This window comes from Hypanus sabinus, chromosome 3 (genome assembly GCF_030144855.1).
Source record: "Hypanus sabinus isolate sHypSab1 chromosome 3, sHypSab1.hap1, whole genome shotgun sequence".
NCBI lineage: Eukaryota > Metazoa > Chordata > Chondrichthyes > Myliobatiformes > Dasyatidae > Hypanus > Hypanus sabinus.
This window is the reverse complement of record NC_082708.1, coordinates 34443462-34465763: the sequence shown is the minus strand read 5'-3', so window position 1 is coordinate 34465763 and position 22302 is coordinate 34443462. Positions and strand designations below refer to the sequence as shown.

At 37.8% G+C, this 22302-nt stretch overlaps 1 protein-coding gene across 1 annotated transcript; it reads left to right on the top strand.

The window, feature by feature from the left end:
* Window positions 1–423: 423 nt before the first annotated feature.
* exosc8 (exosome component 8) lies at window positions 424–22275 on the top strand. The gene is made up of 11 exons (XM_059964063.1): window positions 424–474; window positions 3262–3298; window positions 3510–3573; window positions 7598–7671; window positions 8051–8096; window positions 10996–11101; window positions 11238–11283; window positions 14157–14253; window positions 18236–18356; window positions 20674–20780; window positions 22062–22275. The coding sequence occupies exons 1-11, from the start codon at window positions 458–460 to the stop codon at window positions 22229–22231; spliced, it is 885 nt and encodes a 294-aa protein (XP_059820046.1). The 5' UTR covers window positions 424–457; the 3' UTR covers window positions 22232–22275.
* The last annotated feature ends 27 nt before the right edge of the window (window positions 22276–22302 follow it).

Below are 22302 nucleotides of genomic sequence, written 5' to 3'. Positions count from 1 at the left end.
ATCTGATCCCTAAATGAAAATTGAACCCGTGAACACTACCTCAATATATTATTTTTCTTTTTGCACGAATTTTAATCTATTCAATAAACGTATACTGTAATTGATTTACTTATTTGATTATTTCCTTCTTCCTCTATGTTATCTATTGCCGCTAAATTAACAAATTTCAGGTCACTCGCGAGTGACAATCAACCCGTCCGGATGACACGGAACCACCGCCGACCCCCTTCACCCGGCTTCAGCTTGTGATCTCACCTCAGCACATTCAACAAAAATATAAATTAAACTGTAAAGGACACCACTGCGGAGAGTTGAGCTTAATCGCGGGGCATGATGTGTAATTATTCGAATTTAGTGAGTGTCGGCTGCGGGTATTCTGTTTTTCGGGATAGATGGCATGTTGAATATGCGGCACGGGGTGGAGTGATGAGTTGGTCTCACGTGTAGTGAGCGCAAGATGGCGGCTGGATTCAAGTGGGTGCTTTGGTTGGTGTTGGGACGGGAGGGGTTTTGCAGGGATTTTGGTGGAGTGGTGTCCCGAAGGGCCTGCGTGGGGAGTAGGGGGGTGTTCCGATGGGTTGTGCGAGGAGCGGGGATCTTGCGGGGAATAGGGGATGGCTTCTTGAGGGGTTTGTGCGTAGAGTGAGACGGGGGTCCCTAGGGGTCTGTGTGGGTAGCTAGGGGTCCTGGCTGGGTGTAACTAATATCCCAAATAGTACAGATGCTGGGAATCTGGTTAGGGACATTTGTGGGAAGGAGTGAACAAGTTAGTAGTTCGGGTCAAGGACCCATGTTCTCGATTTTTATTGCTTATTCATTTATAATTAATTCAATTTTTTTTCATTTGTATTTACATAGTTTGTTGTCTTGTACACGTCGGTTGTTTGTCCGCCCTTTTGGGTGCGTTCTTTCATTGATTCTATTTTGGTTCTTGGATTTACTGAGTATGCCCGCAAGAAAACGAATCTCAGGGTTGTATATAGTAACATATATGTTCTTTGGTAATAAATTTTATTTTGATCAGAGAGATCAATTTGAAATGTTAACTCTTTCGATCTGCATAGATGATGCCTGACCTCTGCTTTCATCAGTTTACACTTTCATTGTTAAACCTGGTTTGAGAGGGTGGTCTCATTGACCTTGTGCCTAGCACTTGATGGTTTAGGAGCAACTGGCAATCTGCTGGAGGGACTCTGGGAAGGAAGGGAATTATCAATATCAAAATCCACCATCCTCCTTCATAGTTTAAGCAGATTCATGGTGATGTTCAATTTAGCAAACCACAGATGCAGGTCCTAACTTTCTGCACTATTAAAGAAATCTGTTGTTTTAGTCTGGAGCAGGAATGGCAGCTTTTCACATGGAGGGGAATGAATGAAACTTTTGCCTTGAAATTTTTCCTTTTGTTAAACTTGTGAAACTCACTGTTCCGATTCGATAGCAGCACTGCAGGGGGAGAAAATCTTTGTATTTATTTCAGTATGTTCCTTCCTTGTTACTGATGTTCTCTTGGTGAGAAGTATTGGAACAGTAGTGTAGCTAGGATAGCGCTGTGGATCTGCTGTCCTGCAGGGTCCAGCAATACAAGCTCAGACTTTATCTCCTGTACAGTATTGAGCTTGCACATTGTTCTTGTGACAACGAGCACTTTCCTTATGTATCCCAAAGATGTGTGGCTTGGTTGGTTAACTGGCCATTGAAAAATTACCCTAAGCATGAGGGCGAATGAAGGAATTTCAGCAAGATGATAAGAACGCAGGGAGAATAAAATGGAATTAGTTTAAATTTGTGCTCTATGGTCAACGTGTACTCAGTGGACTGAAGTGTCTATTTCCATAGCAGGAATAGCAAAGGTAGCATGAGAACACAAAGAGAATAAAGACTGAGTTTAAGTGTAGGATTAGTACAAATGGATGGTTGTTGGTCAGTACAGTAGTGCGCTGTAGATCCTGTTTCCATGTTGTATGTCTCTGTGGCTTTGTTTGGTAGAGAGCCTGCCTGACCAGTTTGTTTAAATCTTCAGAGTATTCTGTAGTCTACCTGTTTTCTATGTTGAAATTGCGAAGGTCTTACACTAAAACTGGTACAAATATTAGAGTCCAAAGGGATTCAAGCAGGTTGGCAAATTGGATTCAAAGCTGGCTTGGTAACAGGAGGCAGAGGGTGTGATTGGGAAGTTATGACTTTGGGAAGTATGCACTTATTGCAATTTAGGTATGAATATTGGAGATTGATTAGTAAGTTTGAAAATTACTTGTAAATTTGTGTTGTTACTAAAGAGAAGGATCATAGGCTCGACAGTGATCAGTGGGGAATTCAGGTAGACTATGCCAGAAGTAATTTAATGCTGATAAATGCAAGCAGATACACTTTGGAAAGACAAAGGGTAGGTTATATACAATGAATGATGGAGGGTGAGTTATTGTATTTGCTGTCCAGAAGATGGATGACTGAAAGCTTAAGCTCGTATTGGGGGATTGAACTGAAAAGCAAACACTTGATCTGCAATACTAGAAGATTAACTTTTTTGAAGATTAGTTTTGTTTGTTGCACGTACATCAAAACATACAGTGATAAGCATTGTTTGCGTCAATGACCAACAGTCTGAGAATGTGCTGGGGGCAGCCTGTTAGTGCTTGTTTTTGGCGGCAAGGTAGCATGCCCACAACTTACTAACCCTACCCCTTGTGTCTGGAATATGGGAGGAAACCGGAGCACCTGCAGGAAACTAACAATGTGACAGGGAGAACGTACAAACTCCTTACACTGTCGGGAATTGAACCCCAGTCAGTGATCACTGGTGCTGTGCTAACTGCTATGTTGCAGTGCCACCCTGATTTGTAATGTTGTCTGATTGTTGCTGGTATCATGATACAGATTGTGCATTTAATGAAATGGATAAATGTTTAGTACTTATTTACCCACTAAGGGAATGTTTCAACAGAATCTATATAAAAGCTATTTCATGACGTTTGGTTAGCAATTGAGTATTGTATACGGATAAAAAAAAATGGTTTATGTTAGGCCTTAAGAGTGATGTGAACACATGTACACCTAGTAAAGTTTTGAAGTAAGTTTAAAATAATGAATTAATAGTAAAAGATAATACGATAGACTGAATGACCTAATAATCTGCTCCTGTATCATACGGAAGCTGTGAATGTATAAAATGTTACTAATGAACGTTTTAGTATTGCTGTAGAATGTACTTTAATACTTGGACGCAACAAGTGGCCTACTTTTTTTTTATCCTTTTACTAGAACGGTAGAACCCTTGGAATATTACAGAAAATTCCTGGTAAGTTACCCACCTCATTGTTTAATCTCTAGCAAGTAACTTGTGAAAATTTTATATCTTCTTTGATAGCTCCATGTGCAATTCATGATAAAATACATAAATATACCCTTAAGAACTGTGGATTGGTTCCATGAGGTCTCCAGATACTGCTTTTATAATATGAATTTTGATACAAAACAGGCTTACTAAAAAAAAATTGCATGTTTGTTAGAAAGAAAATTGTCGACCTGATGGAAGGGAATTGGGTGAATTCAGAACAACAACGCTCAATATAGGTGAGAATTTTCACTTACTTCATTTGTAAAAGTTCACTTAAATAAAATTGTAAACTGGAGGAACTTTGTATGTTCATTTCTTAAAGGCAATTTTTTTGCAAAATATTCTATGCTACAGCTTGGGGAAAACAATCCTGATAATTTCCAGATAATTAAACGAAACTGCACCAAATTACTGCTGAAGTCATTAGGAAGAATCAAAAAACTTGCGGTATTGGAGCTGCAAACATGAGGAAATCTGCGAATGCTGGAAGGCCTACCCATGGACAAATCAGGGAATATGTATAAACGTGCCGGGGAAGTAAGTCGGTGAGGTCCTAAATGAGTACCTTGCATCAGTATTCTCCAAGTAGAAGGACATGGATGATTGTGAGATTAGAAAGGGGTATGTTGAGGGCATGCACATATTTAGGAGGTAGTGTTGGATGATTTGGACAGAAAGCAATAAGATTGTCCAGGGCCTGATGGGATGTATATCTCAAGATACTGAGGGAAACAAAAGGGATTTCTGGGGCCTTAACAGAAATTTTTTGTATCCTCTTCAGCCTTGGGCAACATATTAGGAGAATGGAGAATAGCTATTGTTGTTGCTTCATGAAGTCTAATGGGGACCAACCAAGAAATTATAGGCCAAAACCCTTATGTCAGTGATAGGGAGATTATTGGAGAAGATTCTGAGGGACGAGATTTATTTGCATTTGGGAAAACATGAAGTGTATGCGGGAAGTCCTGCCTCACAATTTTGAGTTTTTTAAAGAAATGACAAAAAGGATGATGAATGTAGAACAGCTGTCTAGATGGACTTCAGTACCTTGAGGTTTCTCGTGGTTGGCTAGTCCAGTTAGTTAAGCTATATGAGATCCAAAATTATCTTGGTCATAGAAGACAGTTGATGTTTTTCTGATGAGGCCTCTGACCATTCGTGCTTGTAATATACGCTCAATGCCACTTTATTACAAACAGGAGTGGAACCTGTTGTGGTCTTCTGCCTCTGTTGTCCATCCACTGCAAGGTTCAAAGTATTGTGCATTCAGAGATGCTCTTCTGCACATCACTGTTGCAATGCATGGTTATTGAAGTTACTGTCGCCTTCCTGTCAGGTTGAACTAGTCTGGCCATTGTCCTCTGATCAGTCTCATTAATAAGGCTTTTGCATCCACAGACCTGCTCACTGGATGCTTTTCGCAACATCCTCTGTAAACTGGAGGCTGTGTGAAAATCCCAGCTGAGCAGTTTCTCAGAAGCTCAAACTGCCCAGTCTGGCTCCAACAATCCTTCCAAAGTCAAAATCACTTAGATAGCACTCCTTCTCCGTGTCTGCATGCTTTATCGCATTGAGTTATTGCCACATGATTGGCTGATTAGATATTTGCATTAACAATTAAGTATACAGGTTCAAAACACAAAAATACAACTGCAGGTGCAGTGGATCAAAGAATACGAACACAACGCTGGAAGAACTCAGCAGGTCAGGCAGCATCCGTGAGAAAAGAGTAGCCAAGGTCTCGGCCCGAAACGTTGGCTACTCTTTTCTCAAGTATACAGGTTACCTACTAAAGTGGCTACTAAGTGTATGTTTATTATTTGGATGAAAATGTAGGTAGTCTGATTAGATGTGAGACCGCTTAGCTGAGCATCTGCTCCATCCGCCAGAAAAAGCGGGATCTCCCAGTGGCCATCCACTGTCGCGATGAGGCCACATAGGTTGGAGGAACAGTACTGTGTATTTTGTCTGGGTAGCCTCCAACCTGATGGCATGAACATCGATTTCTCAAACTTTGGTAATGGCTCCCCCACCGCCTTTCCATCTCTCACCTTATGTCCTTGCCTGCCTAATGCATCCCTCTGGTGTTCCTTCCCCTTTCTTCCATGGCCTTCTGTCCTGTCCTATCGGACGCTCCCTTCTCCAGCCTTGTATCTCTTTCACCACTCAACTTCCCAGCTCTTTCTTCACTTCTTCTCTCTCCTAGTTTCACCTACCACCTTGTGTTTCTCTCTCCCCCCCTCCCCCACATTTTAACTCTACTGCTCATCTTATTTTCTCCAGTTCTGCTGAAGGGTCTTGGCCCGAAACATTGACTGTTTACTGTTTTCCATAGATGCTACCTGGCCTGCTGAGTTCCTCCAGCATTTTGTGTGTGTTGCTTGGATTTCCAGCATCGACAGATTTTCTCTTGTTTAATAGTGATTGTGGTCTCCCAATTCAGTTGCAGAGGGAAGTACAGAGGCGCAGGTTTTATAGCTTTTTGATTAATGTTGATGAAACAGCAGCCTAACGTTTTTTGCTGTGGTCAAGATAGAGAAGGAGGCTATTCAATTTATTATCTCTATGAAAAGATGGATGAAAAAGAACTACATTACTCCATCTCACCATCAGGCAATTGAGCCATAGTTCTTGAAGTATTTTTCCAGACATTCTTACCACTTTGGGGAAGAGGTTTCCTCATTTAATTTCCTCTAATATTTCTGCCAGTTTCTTTAAATTTATGACAGGTTTTTCACCCCTGCTGAGGAAAATAGAAACTTGTTATTTACTCTATCCAGATTCTTTATTATGCCCCTCAGTTAAGTCCCTGTTCATCGTCTTCTGTTCCATGGAAAATAACCGCATCATCCAATCTTTTCTCATGGTTACAGAATTTCCTTTGCTCTCCACATCTTGTGCCGGTCAGAACTGTGCATTAATTCGATCCTCTAATCATTTAACTATATATTATTCCCAAGCCAAATAATCCTTTATTCGTGCAATAACCTTTTGAGTAGGTACTTCTTTTAAAAAAAAATGCCTTCAGATTATTTTATTGATTTCTCCATTATCTATGGTACAACAGGTCCTTCCCAAGATCTGAACACCTGACTTGAGTATAGCCCATACATGCAAATGGGTATTTGGAAGTCTGGGGGCAGTGCATTTGCTTGCTACTGTTGGGTTGTTTTCATCTTCTGTTATTTAAGAGCTTGATTTGTAGCCACATTTCTGGCTTACAAACTGCTTGCATTACAATTCACAGGAACAGAACCCCTCTAGAACTTGGGGAAGATTTCCAGTTATACTCCAAAGAAAAAGTGATACTGAATTGTAAAGGATTCTTTCACTTGACTAAACTTTGTTGGTATGATTAATCATATTATGATCCACTAAGTGCTCTTACTATTATCATTAAGGATTCCAGTATTTTCCACAGAAATTGATGTCAAGCTGACCCTTCAGTGGTTCCCTAGTTTCTCATTTTCTTTTATTTCTGAACAATGATGCCCCATTCACAATAGGGGCTATTCAAAAATTTGGAACTTTTGCAAGATTATCAATAATGAATTTGCTAAATAACTATCTTAAGATCATAAAATTGAAAATATAATTGTCCCATATTTAAATTGTTCATCGTAATAATTGAACTCTAGTAGTCAAATAATATTAAGGGCTTTCAGAACCCTTCATAAAGACTACTATTCAATGAGGCTTTTAGAACATCCCCCCCCCACCCCATGAATCTCTCTTTCGTTCATTGATGTAATGCCTGACTCTTCTCATTAGAATGTTTTCTTAGAATGTAAGAGCTTAGAAAGACAGTTTGCAAAGCATGCAGTGGAGAGGGCATATTTGAAGTTTAGTAAACATATTAATATTAATTAGCTTATTTACTATTGTGATTTTAACTTCTATTAAAACTTTGGCAGAACTCAATGTTTGAACATATAATAGTATGAAGTGTACAATTGTTATAATTAGATTTATATTACCATAATGTACATGACTATATTACTATAATTACATTATACATGTATTACCTAAGACAAAGCTCCACTGACTGATTTATTTTTGACATTGGAGATCATGATTCCATAACACAATACAATGCAAGAATGCAAGTATTTTGGACTTCCTTCAAGATTGCATTAAATTACATTATGTGATAGTGCATTTTTACTTATTTACTATTTTTTTTAAATGGCAAAATCTTTTTCAAAGCAGTTGTTCATCCAAAGCATGTTTGAAAATGTTGGTTCTCTGACTTCATTACAGGCTCAATTACAACTGCGGATGGTTCTGCTTTGGTGAAGTTGGGGAATACGACAGTAGTTTGTGGTATTAAAGTGGTGAGTTTTCTGTATTTGGCTTTTCTCTTATAACCCGTATATTTTTGAGATTAACTTTGAGAGGTGAAATGTCTGAATGTTTACCCAGTCACTGTTTGGTGTTCATTTGACTTCTTGGATTGGAGGGGATAAATACATGCATTGGCTTACAGGTTATGTTTCTAAACAAGATATTGAAAAATCTGTTATCCCAACATAAAAAGGAAAGTAAAATGCAAAATAAAGTCTGAGAACTGTATGCAAAACACATCTAATTGCATCAAATTATAAATCTGTTTTGACTACTTCAACTTAACTTAGGTTTTGCAGCAATGTTGCACTATTTTAATCCATCTAGAACAATATGTTTTATTAAATTAAACTTACTTTTATTTTCCAGGAATTTGCAGCACCAACAGTGGATGCTCCAGATAAAGGGTATGTAGGTGAGTTAATGGTTAAAATATCAATTTGTAGTTCAGTCTATAACATTGCAATGGTATATCAAAGCTTCGTACTTCATTCTTAGGCAGTATTTTATTCTTGCAAAATGATTAAGCCTGACGCTTTATTGTGACATTGATAGAGACAATGAATTGACTGCACATAGAATGGTTGGCAATGAATGATTAATTTTGCAGTACAAGTATCGTTCTCAATGTTAGGTAGCTGGTTAAATATACTTTGCTTTTTGCTTAGTTCTATTTAGCTTAATTTGTTTTTTAATTGATAATGGTGTTTACAAAATGACAACTGAAATTCTACATCTTTAACAAAACTGGAAACAAACTTTCAGTACATAATTTGCACAATAATAGGCCATCAACATACAGAGTAAATGGCCGAAACAATGATAGAAAACGTTTATTGTGGGGAACGTGTCAAATCATAAACATCAGGCAGGAAACTAGGAGCTGTGGAGGGACAAAAGATTCATATGTTCAAATCTTGTAAGAATAGTTCACTGATAGACTTGTTATGCTTAATCTTGGGCAAGGAAGGTCATGAAATGTATTAGGAAGCTTGGAATATGCACTGGGGTAGCTATAAGAACATTTGTCTAAACCTAGATAAATGTAATTATGATATTTCTAAAGGCAAAAGAGTTCGATAGGAGAGTTACTGAGACTTTACCTACTTTGGAGGGGTACAGCGTAAGGAGGTAAGATATTAAGGTTATAACTGCTAGATAGTAATGATCTTTTACACAAAAAACAGCAACAACCTGAAACAATCCCTGTCCATGAGGTTGTGAACTCCGGGTCCGCTGAAATATTTAAAAATAGGTAGGATAAGTGTCTTAATGAAAATGTAGCCATGGCAGCTCATTAGCTTTGCTTCTGATCCACCATGATCTAATTTAGCGTCAATTGAAAGTTTTGAGGTCCTGAACAGCCTTTAGTTTTTGTATCTCTGTACATGAACACTACCTCACTTTTTAAATATACTGATTTCTGCACAATATTTTATCTATTCAGTATATTTAAACTGTAATTGATTTATTTATTTTTTCTATATTATGTATTACATTGAACTTCTGCTGCTAAGTCAGGGGTGGGCAAACTTTTTGACTTGGCCACAAAGGGTTCTAAAATTTGACAGGAGCAGATGGACGGAGTGTTTTGGTAATACACCTCATAAGAGAAAATAAAATATCATGGGATATGTAGAAAACATGTGCTTTAGTTTCAGTTGAAAATGAACAAATGCATTACAACAAAATATCTGTCTTTGAAGTCCCATGGTATTTAGCTATTTATTGAAATGACTTTTAAAACACTGAAAATTAAATGAATAAAATACAGCTTTTTTTAATAGTAACAGTTATTATTTTAAAGCACTGAAAATTCTGTTATCCTTCAAGATATTATCATCATCACTCTCCTCCTGACTCTCTTTATTTCAAAAACGGTAGGAGATGCAGGTCTACTTGTCCTGCTCCTTCTTATTCAATTGTCCCGTGCCAAAACTCAACAACAACCAGCACAATGACAGAACAGTGACAGTGCGCCAGTATGCGGAGCGCGTTATTTGATCTGGAGCGCATTTTTTATTTTGAGAACGTACGTGCACCTGCGCACTACTCATGTCCATCACTTAACAGAAATGACATGTAACATGTAAGGCTTATTGAAAAAAATATTTTCAAATGCATTTTTTTACATAACACAACGAAGAAACTTATTTTTAATTTCAGTGGGAACAGTGTTGTTGGTCTCCCTTTTTAGCCAGCGCATCAAAGTCTGGATTTAGTTTTGTTGTGGCGATTCTCAGGATGGATCTGAGGTGTTGGTCAGTTAACTTGGATCTGTGGCTGGTTTTGTTGATGTTCATGACGCTGAACGCCTGTTCACACAAATAGGTCGAGCCGAACAAAGAGTAAAGCGCAAATGTGGAGTAATACGCTGCACCTCAACAAAGGTCAATGTATATAGAGTGCGTCATCTATTGGGAAAACGCCAGAATTGCGGGGAAAAAACGTTAACAAGGTTTATTAATATAATTTCATCAAGTTCTGCGGGCCGGATTAAAAAGCTTAACGGGCCGCATATCGCCCCCGGGCCGTAGTTTGCCCATGCCTGTGCTAAGTTAACAAATTTCACGACAACATGCCGGTGATAATAAACCTGATTCTGATTGTGAATTTAACAGATTGCATTAATAACCATTATTTTTATTTCTGAGTTTGATTCAGATTCTGTGAGGATTTATTTGGTATATTGGTTGGGCAACTGAATCATACAGATTTTAAAATAAAATCTATATGAACTTGTTCCCTATGTGCCTATTTGGCAGGAAATTGTATTTTGTGTATTAATTTCTTTCATGTGCACGGTTACCAAGGCTAGTTCATTAAATCTTATTTTTGTTGTACTGAGACTGAGAATTGATTCTGGAGTTGAGCTTCTGTATAGTATTGAGGGAATCCTACGTTGTCAGGCACTCCAATACTGAGATGAGATGTTGAATGAATTTGATGTAACCCTATTCAGGAATGCATTATCTGAAGAGCAGGAAGGTCCTTTATTTTCCAATATTCAATACTCAGTCACTAGCACTATCAATGGGTTTCTCTATTGAAGTTTTGACTGGATATGAATAGTGATACACTTCAGAAATAATTTGTTGGCTGTGGATTTCTTTATGATGCCTTGAGCTAGTGATAAGAAGCTTCAAAAACAACAGTTCATCTTTTATCTTAATTTTGACCTCTTTCCCTCTCACTGCTTGTGACTTAATGAAATACTGTTAGCCTTTTTTAATCAGAATAATTTTGTGTTGACTGTATTAGTGTACTAGAGTTGGTTGAACCTAAATAAAGAGTACTTATGCTTTTCATTACAGTACCAAATGTAGATTTACCACCCTTATGTTCTTCAAGATTTCGGCCAGGTCCTCCTGGGGAACAAGCACAAGCTGCAAGTCAGTTTATTTTTGATGTCATAGAAAAGTAAGTCTTCTAATTTTACCTGTAATTTTTCAAATTGATCTTTTATTATAATTAACATCTGGCAAATGTATAGCATTATGGCAAACTAAAATTCATTGAAGCAATTCAATCATGCTTTTGCTTTTTTAAAATTTAGTTCTCAAGTTATACAGAAGGAGGATCTCTGTATTGAGAAAGGAAAGGTAAGAAAAATTATTAGTATTTATGTGCATTTCTGAAATAAAATTTTTAAACAAATTTCATAATTCCATTTAATTTGCTAGTGTTTGAAGTAAGATAGCCAATTATTTAAACTTAAATGTATATTATTATTCTGAATAACATGGAATAATATATCAATATTATTCAGAATAAGAATAATCTGATTGTCAGCTTTCAGACACAAATTTTTAAAAGAAGTCAGAAAAAGGAGCCGATTATGTTTTGCCAGATTTTTTAAATAAAAATTTATACTGGAGTTGAGGTGAATTTGTAGTTGCTGTGTCTCATAATTATCCTCCCTAAAAATGCATTAATTGAAAAATAGGCAACTTTTGGTCGTGCAATGTTAATGCTAAACTTTGCATCAGGTATCCTGCATTTTCTCAATTGGAGTGCCAATGCTGATTTTAGGATTCTAATTGAGTTGATTAGAATTGGGTGGATTCATCATTCAGGATTTTAAGCAACTGAACCTGAGGTAGCTAGCTGGAGGTGAGACACAGAATAAAAGAAAGCCTTTGATAGTTTAGAGTGCTCCACCTGTCCAACTGAAATACTATATATCACTACTAATAAATTCAAACGGATTGGTGTGGTGCAATGATTGGCATCTGTTGCTCAACCAATTTATGTAGATGAGCCCAAAGACCTAAAAGGACTAGGATTTTGTATCCCTGCTTTTTATTAACAGAGACTAGTCCAACTGAATTTCAGCCTTAATTTGAGCCGGATAAAGTTTGAAAATATTGAAAGAGCATTATTTGTATATTTTTAGCAGCTATTCTTGAAGATATTCATTGGTTTCTTGTAAGGATACCTCAAACCACCTTTCTCACAGTAATTGTTAAGTGTGGGATTAAGCATATGTATAGTTCTTCAAATTTAACAAAAATTTTGGTTACAAAATAAATTAGGTCAAATGCTGTTCTGTTGCAATCATAAATCTCTTAGTGTACTGTTTTTCTTTTGGTTAATATGCTTTAACCTTTGTATTGAATTTTGATGCTTCATTGGACTGAGGATTGATCTTATGGTGCTCAATAGGGGTGCCACAGTAGTGTAACAATTAGTGTGATGCTGTTACAGGTAGAGACATCAGAGTTTGGAGTTCAATCCCAGGGTCCTGTTTAAGAAGTTTCTGTACATTCCTCCCTGTGGATGTGTGCTTCCTCCAGGTGCTCTGGTTTTCTCCCACAGTCCAGATGTACTGGGCAGGTTAATTACCCATTGTAAATTGTCCTGTGATTAAGTTAGAAGATTGTTGGGGGTTGCTGGGCAGTGTGACCTGAAGGACTGGTTATGCACTTTATCTCTCCATAAGTTTCCATATCTTAAAGCGGTTGTTTGAAACTAAAATCTTCCTGAGATCTCTTGGCAATGGACAAACATTTATTTGGCTTAGGTGGTAATGTAGTGGATTAGAGGGGAATAATTTGGATAAAGCTTTAGAAAGATGCAAATTTATTGTAACAACAACTGTTTGTATTTACATAGCACTTACTGTATTAATGCAGCAAGTGTCCAATAATGTAGTACAGGAATGCTATCAAGAAGCATTTAAAAGGAAGATAGCAAAGCAAGAGAGGGTTTGGGGAGAATATTTCTGAGTTTTGTATCTCAATAGGCTTCTAATAGTGGAATGATTTTATTTGGGGATGTGCTGAAGTCCAGAATTTGAGGAGGTGAATTATTTCGATGAATTCTAATACTGTAAGAGATTTAGAGAGCTAATTAGAAAATGATGAGACCAGTCAGTGATTGGAAATAAAAACTGATGGCCTTTTGAGGCATTGCTTAACAAGATCCACTGTGGGTTAATGATCACATGTGAATAGTGAACTAGACATGGAGCAATTTAGGATGTATGTGGCTAGGATTTTATGTTTATGGAAAATATAATGAGTTAGGCAAGTGAAGAGGAATGCATTGAAATGGTCTCTGTGAAGGAAACCTCTCAAACTCTCATGTTTGAGAGTTTCAGTGACACGTGAGTTGATGCAAGACATGGGGGTATGAATTAGATTTGACAGCAGTTGAAGTCCTAGGTGCTTGTTAAACATGGCACAAGGGTTGGTTCAATTTCAGGATAGTTACCAAGATTGAGTAGATAGGGAACTGTGTCATCTCCATTGTTTCATGCCTTGTAATCATTATCATACTTACATTGAGGGTCTGTCATCCCTTGTTTGTATGAGGAAATTGAGTTTCTTTTTTTAAATTAAGGCACAAGTTCCCAGAAACTAGTGTTTGTGTGCACACATTATTTTATGTGAGGTATTTCAAGGTATTTCTTTTTGGAGATCCGGTCATAAATACCCACAGATGCTGGAAATAGTAAAATCATACAGCATGTATGATAAAGAGATGAGGTTTCAAGTCAGTGACCTTTCTGAAGATAAAAGGTCTTCAGCCTGATATGTTAACTATTTCTCTGTACAAATTAAAACAAAAATGTGGAACACTCAACAGAACCAGCAGCATCTGTGGAAAGGGAAACAAGATTGATGTTTCAGGTCAAAGACACTCTGTATAATTTCCTGCATATTGTTTCTCTGTCAGCAAGTTGATATTTCTGTAGATTGTTGGTTGACATGCCAGTGGGTTAATAATACTCCCCACTGTGGCAGTTACCTTTAGAATATCGTACTCAAGCACTGATTATTTATGAAGGGTATTTAGTTGGAGTGGTATTACATCCAGATTTGTTTTGCATGACATCCGGATTTATTAGATAGTAATCAGAAAAAAGAAACTCCATATGCAATTTAATTAGACCATAGGTGATGTAAGGGGGCCTATAGAAAGCTTCAGAAAAAAAAATAACCTGAGTTTTGATGTATTTATTTTGTTCTAGCTTGCATGGGTTTTATATTGCGACATGATGTGCTTAGATTATGATGGGAACTTGCTGGATACCTGTTTAACAGCACTGTTAGCAGCACTGAAAAATGGTGAGCATTCCAAATTACAAAATTTATAGACATACTTCATTTTCTTCCGTAACGTGCTGTCCAGTTTGGGAGTTTAGAATATTACAGCACAGTACAGGCCCTTCGACCCACAATGTTGTGTCGACCCTTAAACCCTGCCTCCCATATAACCCCCCACCTTAAATTCCACCATATATCTGTCTAGTAGTCTCTTAAATTTCATTAGTGTATCTGCCTCCACCACTGACTCAGGCAGTGCATTCCGCATACCAACCACTCTCTGAGTAAAAAACCTTCCTCTAATATCCCCCTTGAACTTCCCTCCCCTTACCTTAAAGCCATGTCCTCTTGTACTGAGCAGTGGTGCCCTGGGGAAGAGGCACTGGCTGTCCACTCTGTCTATTCCTCTTAATATCTTGGACACCTCTATCATGTCTCCTCTCATCCACTTTCTCTCCAAAGAGTACCATAGAACATTACAGCACAGTACAGGCCCTTCAGCCCTCCCATGTTGTGCCAACCCATATAATTCTTTAAAAAAAGTACTAAACCCACACTACTCCATAACCCTCTATTTTTCTTTCATCCATGTACCTGTCCAAGAGGCTCTTAAATACCCCTAATGTTATAGTCTCCACCACCACCCCTGGCAAGTCATTCCAGGCACTCACAATCCTCTGTAAAAACAAACAAACAACCTAAACTTCCCTCCCTTAGTTTTGTACATATGCCCTCTGGTGATTGCAGAGTAAAGCCCTAGCTCCCTTAATCTCTGATCATAATGCATACTCTCTAAATCAGGCAGCATCCTGGTAAATCTCCTCTGTACCCTTTTCAATGCTTCCACATCCTTCCTATAGTGAGGCAACCAGAACTGGACACAGTACTCCAGGTGTGGCCTAACTAGAGTTTTATAGAGCAGCATCATTATCTCGCGACTCTTAAATTTTATCCCTCGAATTATTAAAGTTAACACTCCATAAGCTTTCTTAACTCTCCTATCTACCTGTGAGGCAACTTCCAGGGATCTGTGGACATGTACCCCCAGATCCCTCTGCTCCTCCACACTACCAAGTATCCTGCCATTTACTTTGTACTCAGCCCACTTCTGCATCCTATCAATGTCTCTCTGCAATCTTCGATAATCCTCTACACTATCCACACCACCACCAACCTTTGTGTCCTCTGCAAACTTGCCAACCCACCCTTCGACCCCCACATCCAGGTCGTTAATAAAATTCACAAAAAGTAGAGGTCTCAGAACCAATCCTTGTGGGACACCACTAGTCACAACCCTCCAATCCGAATATATTCCCTCCACCACGACCCTCTTTTCTGTAGACAAGCCAATTCTGAATCCACCTGGCCAAACTCCTTTGGATCCCATGCCTTCTGACTTTCTGAATAAGCCTACCATGTGGAACCTTGTCAAATGCCTTACTAAAATCCATGTAGATCACATCCATTGCACTACCCTCATCTATATGCCTGGTCACCTCCTCAAAGAACTCTATCAGACTTGTTAGGCACGATCTGCCCTTCACAAAGCCATACTGACTGTCCCTGATCAGACCATGATTCTCTAAATACCCATAGATCCTATCTCTAAGAATCTTTTCCAACAGCTTTCCCACCACAGGAGTAAGGCTCACTGGTCTATAATTATCCGGACTATCCCTACTACCTTTTTTGAAGAAGGGAACAACACTTGCCTCCCTCCAATCCTCTGGTACCATTCCCGTGGACGAGGACATGAAGATCCTAGCTAGAGATTCAGCAATCTCTTCCCTCGCCTCGTGGAGCAGCCTAGGGAATATTCCCACATGCCCCCGGGGCTTATCTGTCCTAATGCATTTTAACAACTTCAATACCTCCTCTCTTTTAATATCAACATGCACCAGAACATCAACCTCACTCATATTGTCCTCACCATCAAGTTCCCTCTCATTGGTGAATACTGGAGAAGTATTCATTGAGGACCTTGCTCACTTCAACAGCCTCCAGGCACATCTTCCCACCTTCATCTCTAATCGGTCCTAACTTCACTCCTGTTATCCTCTTGTTCTTCACATAATTGAAGAATGCCTTGGGGTTTTCTTTTACCCTACTCGCCAAGGCCTTGTTATGCCCACTTGCTCTTCTCAGCTCTTTAAGCTCCTTTCTTGCTACCCTATATTCTTCAATAGCCCCATCTGATCCTTGCTTCCGAAACCTTGTGTGCTGCCTTCTTCCACCTGCCTAAATTTTCCACCTCACTTGTCACCCATTGTTCCTTCACCCTACCATTCTTTATCTTCCTCACCGGGACAATTAACATCTTGCAAGTGATCCCTAATCATTGACCACATGTCCATAGTACATTTCCCTACAAAAATATCATCCCAAATCACACCCGCAAGTTCTAGCTTTATAGCCTCATAATTTGCCCTTCCCCAATTAAAAATTTCCCTGGGCTCTCTGCTTCTATCCTTTTCCATGGTAACGCTAAAGCAGGGAGCATGGGTCACTGTCCCCAGATGCTCACCCACTGCGAGATCTGTGACCTGACCCGGATTGTTACCTAATACTAGATCTAGTATGGCATTGCCCCTAGTTGGCCTGTCAACATACTGTGACAGGAATCTATATTGGACACACTTTAACAAACTCTGCCCCGTCTAAGCCATTAGAACTAATCAGGCGCCAAGCAATATTAGGGCATCACCCGTGATAACAACCCTGTTATTTTTGCACCTTTCCAAAATCTGCCTTCCAACTTGCTCCTCAGTATCTCTGCTGCTACCAAGGGGCCTATAGAATACTCCCAGTAGAATAACTGCTCCCTTCCTGTTCCTGACTTCACCCATACTGACTCAAAAGAGGATCCTGCTACATTACCCACCTTTTCTGTAGCTGTAAAGTATCCCTGACCAATAATGCTGCTGCTCCTCCCTTCCCCATCCCTTTTAAAGCACTGAAATCCAGGAATATTGAGAATCCATTCCTGCCCTGATGCCAGCCAAGTCTCTGTAATGGCCACTACATCATAATTCCATGTATGTATCCAAGCTCTCAGTTTATCATCTTTGTTCCTGATGCTTCTTGCATTGAAGTACACGTACTTTAGCCCTTCTACCTTTACACCCTTTATTCTGCTTCTCTTTCCTCAAAGCCTCTCTGTGTTATATCTGGCTTTACTTCATGCATTTCTTCCACTGCTCTATCGCACTGGGTCCCATCCCCCTTGCATTCAGGTGTAGGACCTGATGTACTGAATATCCATACCCTGACTGTAACACACTTGAATTTGCAACCCTCCTTTTAGTATTATCTTGCGCAACATTCTGTATTATACTGTTGCTTAATGTGCAGCATGTCAGTGTATGTAAAATGCAAATAGCAACATTCACTTTTACTGTACTTCAACTCAAAAGCTGCAGCTGAATATCTCTGCAAAATTATTTTCTTTTACAAAGCCAAATTATGTTGTGAAGTTGTTGTGTTTGGTGTAGTTAGCCACTTACGACAATTTGGAAATGATAGTGTGCACTTTTTGGTGAGCACTTACCTCCTATTATTCCTTTCCCAGAGGAGTGAAATTCTGCTTAAGTAGGGCTTATGAGTCACGCATTGCTGTTTCATTTTCTGTGCCTGCTGTGTCTTTACTCCCATTCTGTGATATTTTTTTCCTTTTATTAAAGATTGAAACTTCCCCAGCCCATTCATTAATTCTTAAGAGCAAGTGAATGTTTACTTTTGCCTTTGGCGGTTTGGAGGTGGAATTCTCTGCTGCAAACTGTCAAAGTGGTTAACAAATTGGTCAGTTAGTAAAAGATTTATACTGTATTGTTGCTTTTAGAGAATAGCTTAGATCAATATGGTAATATAGCAATTGAAATATTTTCATTGTAGACAGTTTACACTAACTTCCATGTAATTAAATAGGCTGTTATTCACCATTAAATGATACCTATTTTACATGATTGATTGTTAATCCTTCCCCCCCCCCCCCCCCCCAACCCAGTCCAGTTGCCTTCAGTGTCCATCAGTGAAGAAACAGGTTTGGCAGAAGTTAACATGAACCAGAAAAATCAACTGAATATCAGAAAGAACCCAGTTGCTACATCTTTTGCCATTTTTGATAAGTGAGTTTGGTTGTTACAGTATTTTATACAAAGTTATGTATTCTCTTAATTGCCTGTGTCTACCTCAACTGCTGGGTAATCACTTTATTTCCTGATATTGAATAATGGTCAGACTATTGCACTATCAACATAAATCACTGTACCTTTGGCCTTGTTGGTTGGTGGTTATGTTGAGCATTATGTCTGCAAGCACTTTGTGTTAGCTAATTGCACTTTTTCTAACAAATTTGTTAATAGTCATTTGGGTTTAAGTAATAACCATTTTTAGATATGTTTGTGCAGGTTTTTTATGCTGGTTCCTTTGACTTTAGCATTCTTTAATCTGCTAATCTCAGTTAATTTTTCGTAATTTACTCTGCATGAGTGGCAGAGATTTTTTTCTTTTACTTTGAAATGGAAGGCAGGAGGAATAAAAGTTTAAGAGTGAAAATTACATTTTTAATTTTGGTAAGATTTTACTCTAATTTCGAGTTTAATATAGTAATGTAATTCGATTGAGCAGATTTGTTATTGCATTCAGATGGTAAAACATGCTACTGAATCAAAGTTGGGAGTTCAAGCAAGTGCAAAACTAGATCTATGTTGAAACTAATGCAAAATTGTTTGCTAATGTATGCAACTTAAACCAAAGCAATCTCCATGTCAGGTAAATTTTAACATGGCAGAAATTAGAGGAGCAGGGATTCTTCTACAATAATGACTTTGGTGCCTCCCTTATCTGAGCCAGTTATCATATGGTACCGTGTTGCATGCAAATCAATTGAATTTATTTTCTTGATAAGTAATGATTTCAAAAGTAATCCCTAAGGCTTTGGACTACCTGCTATATTTTCTTCCATAATTAATATACTATACATATCATCTACCCTATCCTTGTTACTTCACAGCATCAAGAGTCTTCACTGGGCAGAAATTTAATTTTGCAAACTGTAGTAAAGATTGTGGCTACAAGTTGTTCTGAGACTGAGTATTCTGCAATAAATTACTCACTTGCAAACTCCCAAAAGTCTCTTCATTAAGTAGAGGATATTAGTATGAAAGAATACATTGCCATTGCTTGGCCATGTGGTGATCCAACAACATAAGCTGTTCTGCTCCAATTAGGGCAAAACAATCTGTTCGATTGCCCTTCCTTTAATAACCCTAAACATTCAGTCTATTTGCCACTGATTTATTGGCTGCAGTGTGTACTGTTAATAACGTGTATTGTGGCTACCTGGCAGAACTACTCCAACACCACCTCCCACATCCTAGCCTTTTACTACCAGAAAGAAAAAGGGCACCAGCCAGTTGAGAACACCACCACTGGAACCTTTCTATCAACTCTTCTGCTGAGGAAATGCTTTGTTTCTTCATTGCTGCTAGATCTAAGCCTTGAAACAGCCCCACTCAACAAAAATGCAGGGGCACCTTCAGCAAAAGTATTTTACTTATTCAAGAAGATGGCTTACCTCCATCTTATCAACACGGACAATGAAGGCTGTGCAATAAATGCCCATTAAATAAATCGATTCAACAATATGAATACCAGTAGAAAAATATGCTGGTTATGGAGGAAATTGTTGTATTGAAGATTACCTCAGATAAGAATTATTGTGTTTGTGTGTCTTTTTTTACACCTTCCAGTGTAAACAGGCATTGCAATCCTTCACATTATCAGTTTATAATCTGTTAGGTTCTTCTAGTCGTGAGATTTTAAACATAGTTTGTTTTCATTATTTAAATACCAGAAAATGGGTTGAGGTTTTGTGGATAATAGTCTGAGTTCCCTTTATTTAAAAGTGATCCGGGTCCTAGAGATGAATGGTAAGTGTCCAACATACCATATAATCCTGTCTTCCATTACTATGGATTTTATTCAAAACAATTGCTGTATAAATGAAGGAAAAAGACTAAAGGATTTGTCACTTGAATGAATGTTGAAAGATTAATTTCTTTTAGTAATATTAGTAGAAAACAAACACAAAAGATCACAATATCTTGTGTTACTATGGCAGTTGGTTTTCACCTCCCCTCCCCCCAGTCCACACTTGTGCTTACTGGTATATCGATGTGTTGGATATACTCAGGATATGCTATTGTACTTTTAAGACAATTATGAGTGGTATTATAACATGTTATTTTACTTTTGGTGAACACTTTTATAAGTATAATGAATATTTTAACATGCATATTACTTTCAAGGCACTGAGTTTTACATGATCCACAAATCTGTAATATTATCACTGTATACTATCATTTATAAGTCGACAGTATAGAAATGGCTCATTTGATTTGAATTGTCTTCTGAAAATTTTTTCTTTTTTTTCCATTAAAGCACAATATTTATTGTAGATCCTACGGCTGAGGAGGAGGCCCTGTCATCGGGGATGGTTACAATAGTAATTGATGAAGAGGACAGACTTTGTGCTGTACATAAACCAGGTGTGTTTATATAAGTGTTAGTTTCAGTAAGTAGTCAATTTGGCAGAGACTTTTGTTGGATATTTTGATCTGGTCTTTTACAATTGATGAAAAACACTTTCACGTGTCAATGGCTGTCTTGGTCCATTAATTGATCTTTACTGATAACGGAACCGTTTATGGAAGAGCATGAAATTATAGCATGGCATTAGGGAAAGGACATGATTCTAGTTAGAATCTTAAAGTTAAGACCCTTATTATCAGAAAATACAATTGAGATAGCTAATGAAAGTATCAGCTCAACAATTAAAGAAGTGCTTTGTATCTGTTTTAAAATAAATAATAAGTATTGACATTCTTTTTCTTAAAGGAGTAAAAATGACAAAGATAATTTTTCCATGACTTGGGCTATTTAAATATCATGTGCTCAGTCTGAAAGTAATGACTTATGATTTCTGTATATCAGTTGATCCTTAATGGAACTCTTCTCATTTTCAATTACCAAAATCTATGTTCCACCTGTGTTCAGCATCTCTCAAACTTGATTTTGTATCTGATCTAACTCATGCTGCTTTTATACTTCATAAAATATTTCAACACTATCCTCCAGGAAACTGACATTAACAGCATTATTTTAAACCCGAGAATTTTTCTCTAATTGCATGAAGCACAATCCATGAGCTTACTTTTCCACCTTCCCTTATCAATTGATCCAGAGCAGAAATATCAGGATCATTCCCCCTACATCTATCTCCATAATCCCATTTATCCACTTACCTGCTATCCCTAGTCACTGGCGGGCTAAAAGATTAATCTTCTTTCATTGTCTTTCTTGCTGTGTCCCCCACTCCCCAGTTCATTCTTGTACTTTTGAACTGTTTAAAGTCTATTAAAACTAATAGACAGCAATATTATTTGCAATAAGAAAACCTAGGCTTTGACTAATAGAACTATGTTTTGGAATCAAGGTTTTAGAATTTTTTTTATTCACCCAAGTGCAATTACTTTAAGCATTGGAAATCTTGACTTGAAAATGACTCAATAATAGTCCAGTTGTATTGCATAATTATTGATCATATTTAAATCTGTACATGATTTTTTCCAGATTTTCAGCATTGGTTAGGTTTCAAACTACTTTTCAAAATATTTGCAGTTAAAGTAAGAAAGTATCCAATTTCATTTTTTCATTAAATAAAATTGATTTTAAAATATCCAACAAATGTCATTCTTTGGATGTTTTCCACATCAAAAACATATGAGCCTAACTTTGTTGCAAATTATCTTTTTCTTTTCCACATGGAGGAGGAAGTGTTCTCTCTAGTGAAAAACTTCAGGACTGCATTGTTCGTGCACAAACAAGACACAGAGAAGTTCATAAGCTGCTCACTGAAGTGATAAAGAGTGTAACACCCATTATAAATGCGAAAGAGAGAATAGTTAAACCTGCAAGTGAAAGTTTGACTGTACAATAAACCAAATATTTTTCAAATCAAATAAATATATACATGTTTTTAAACTCAAGTTCAGAAAATGTTTCTTACTG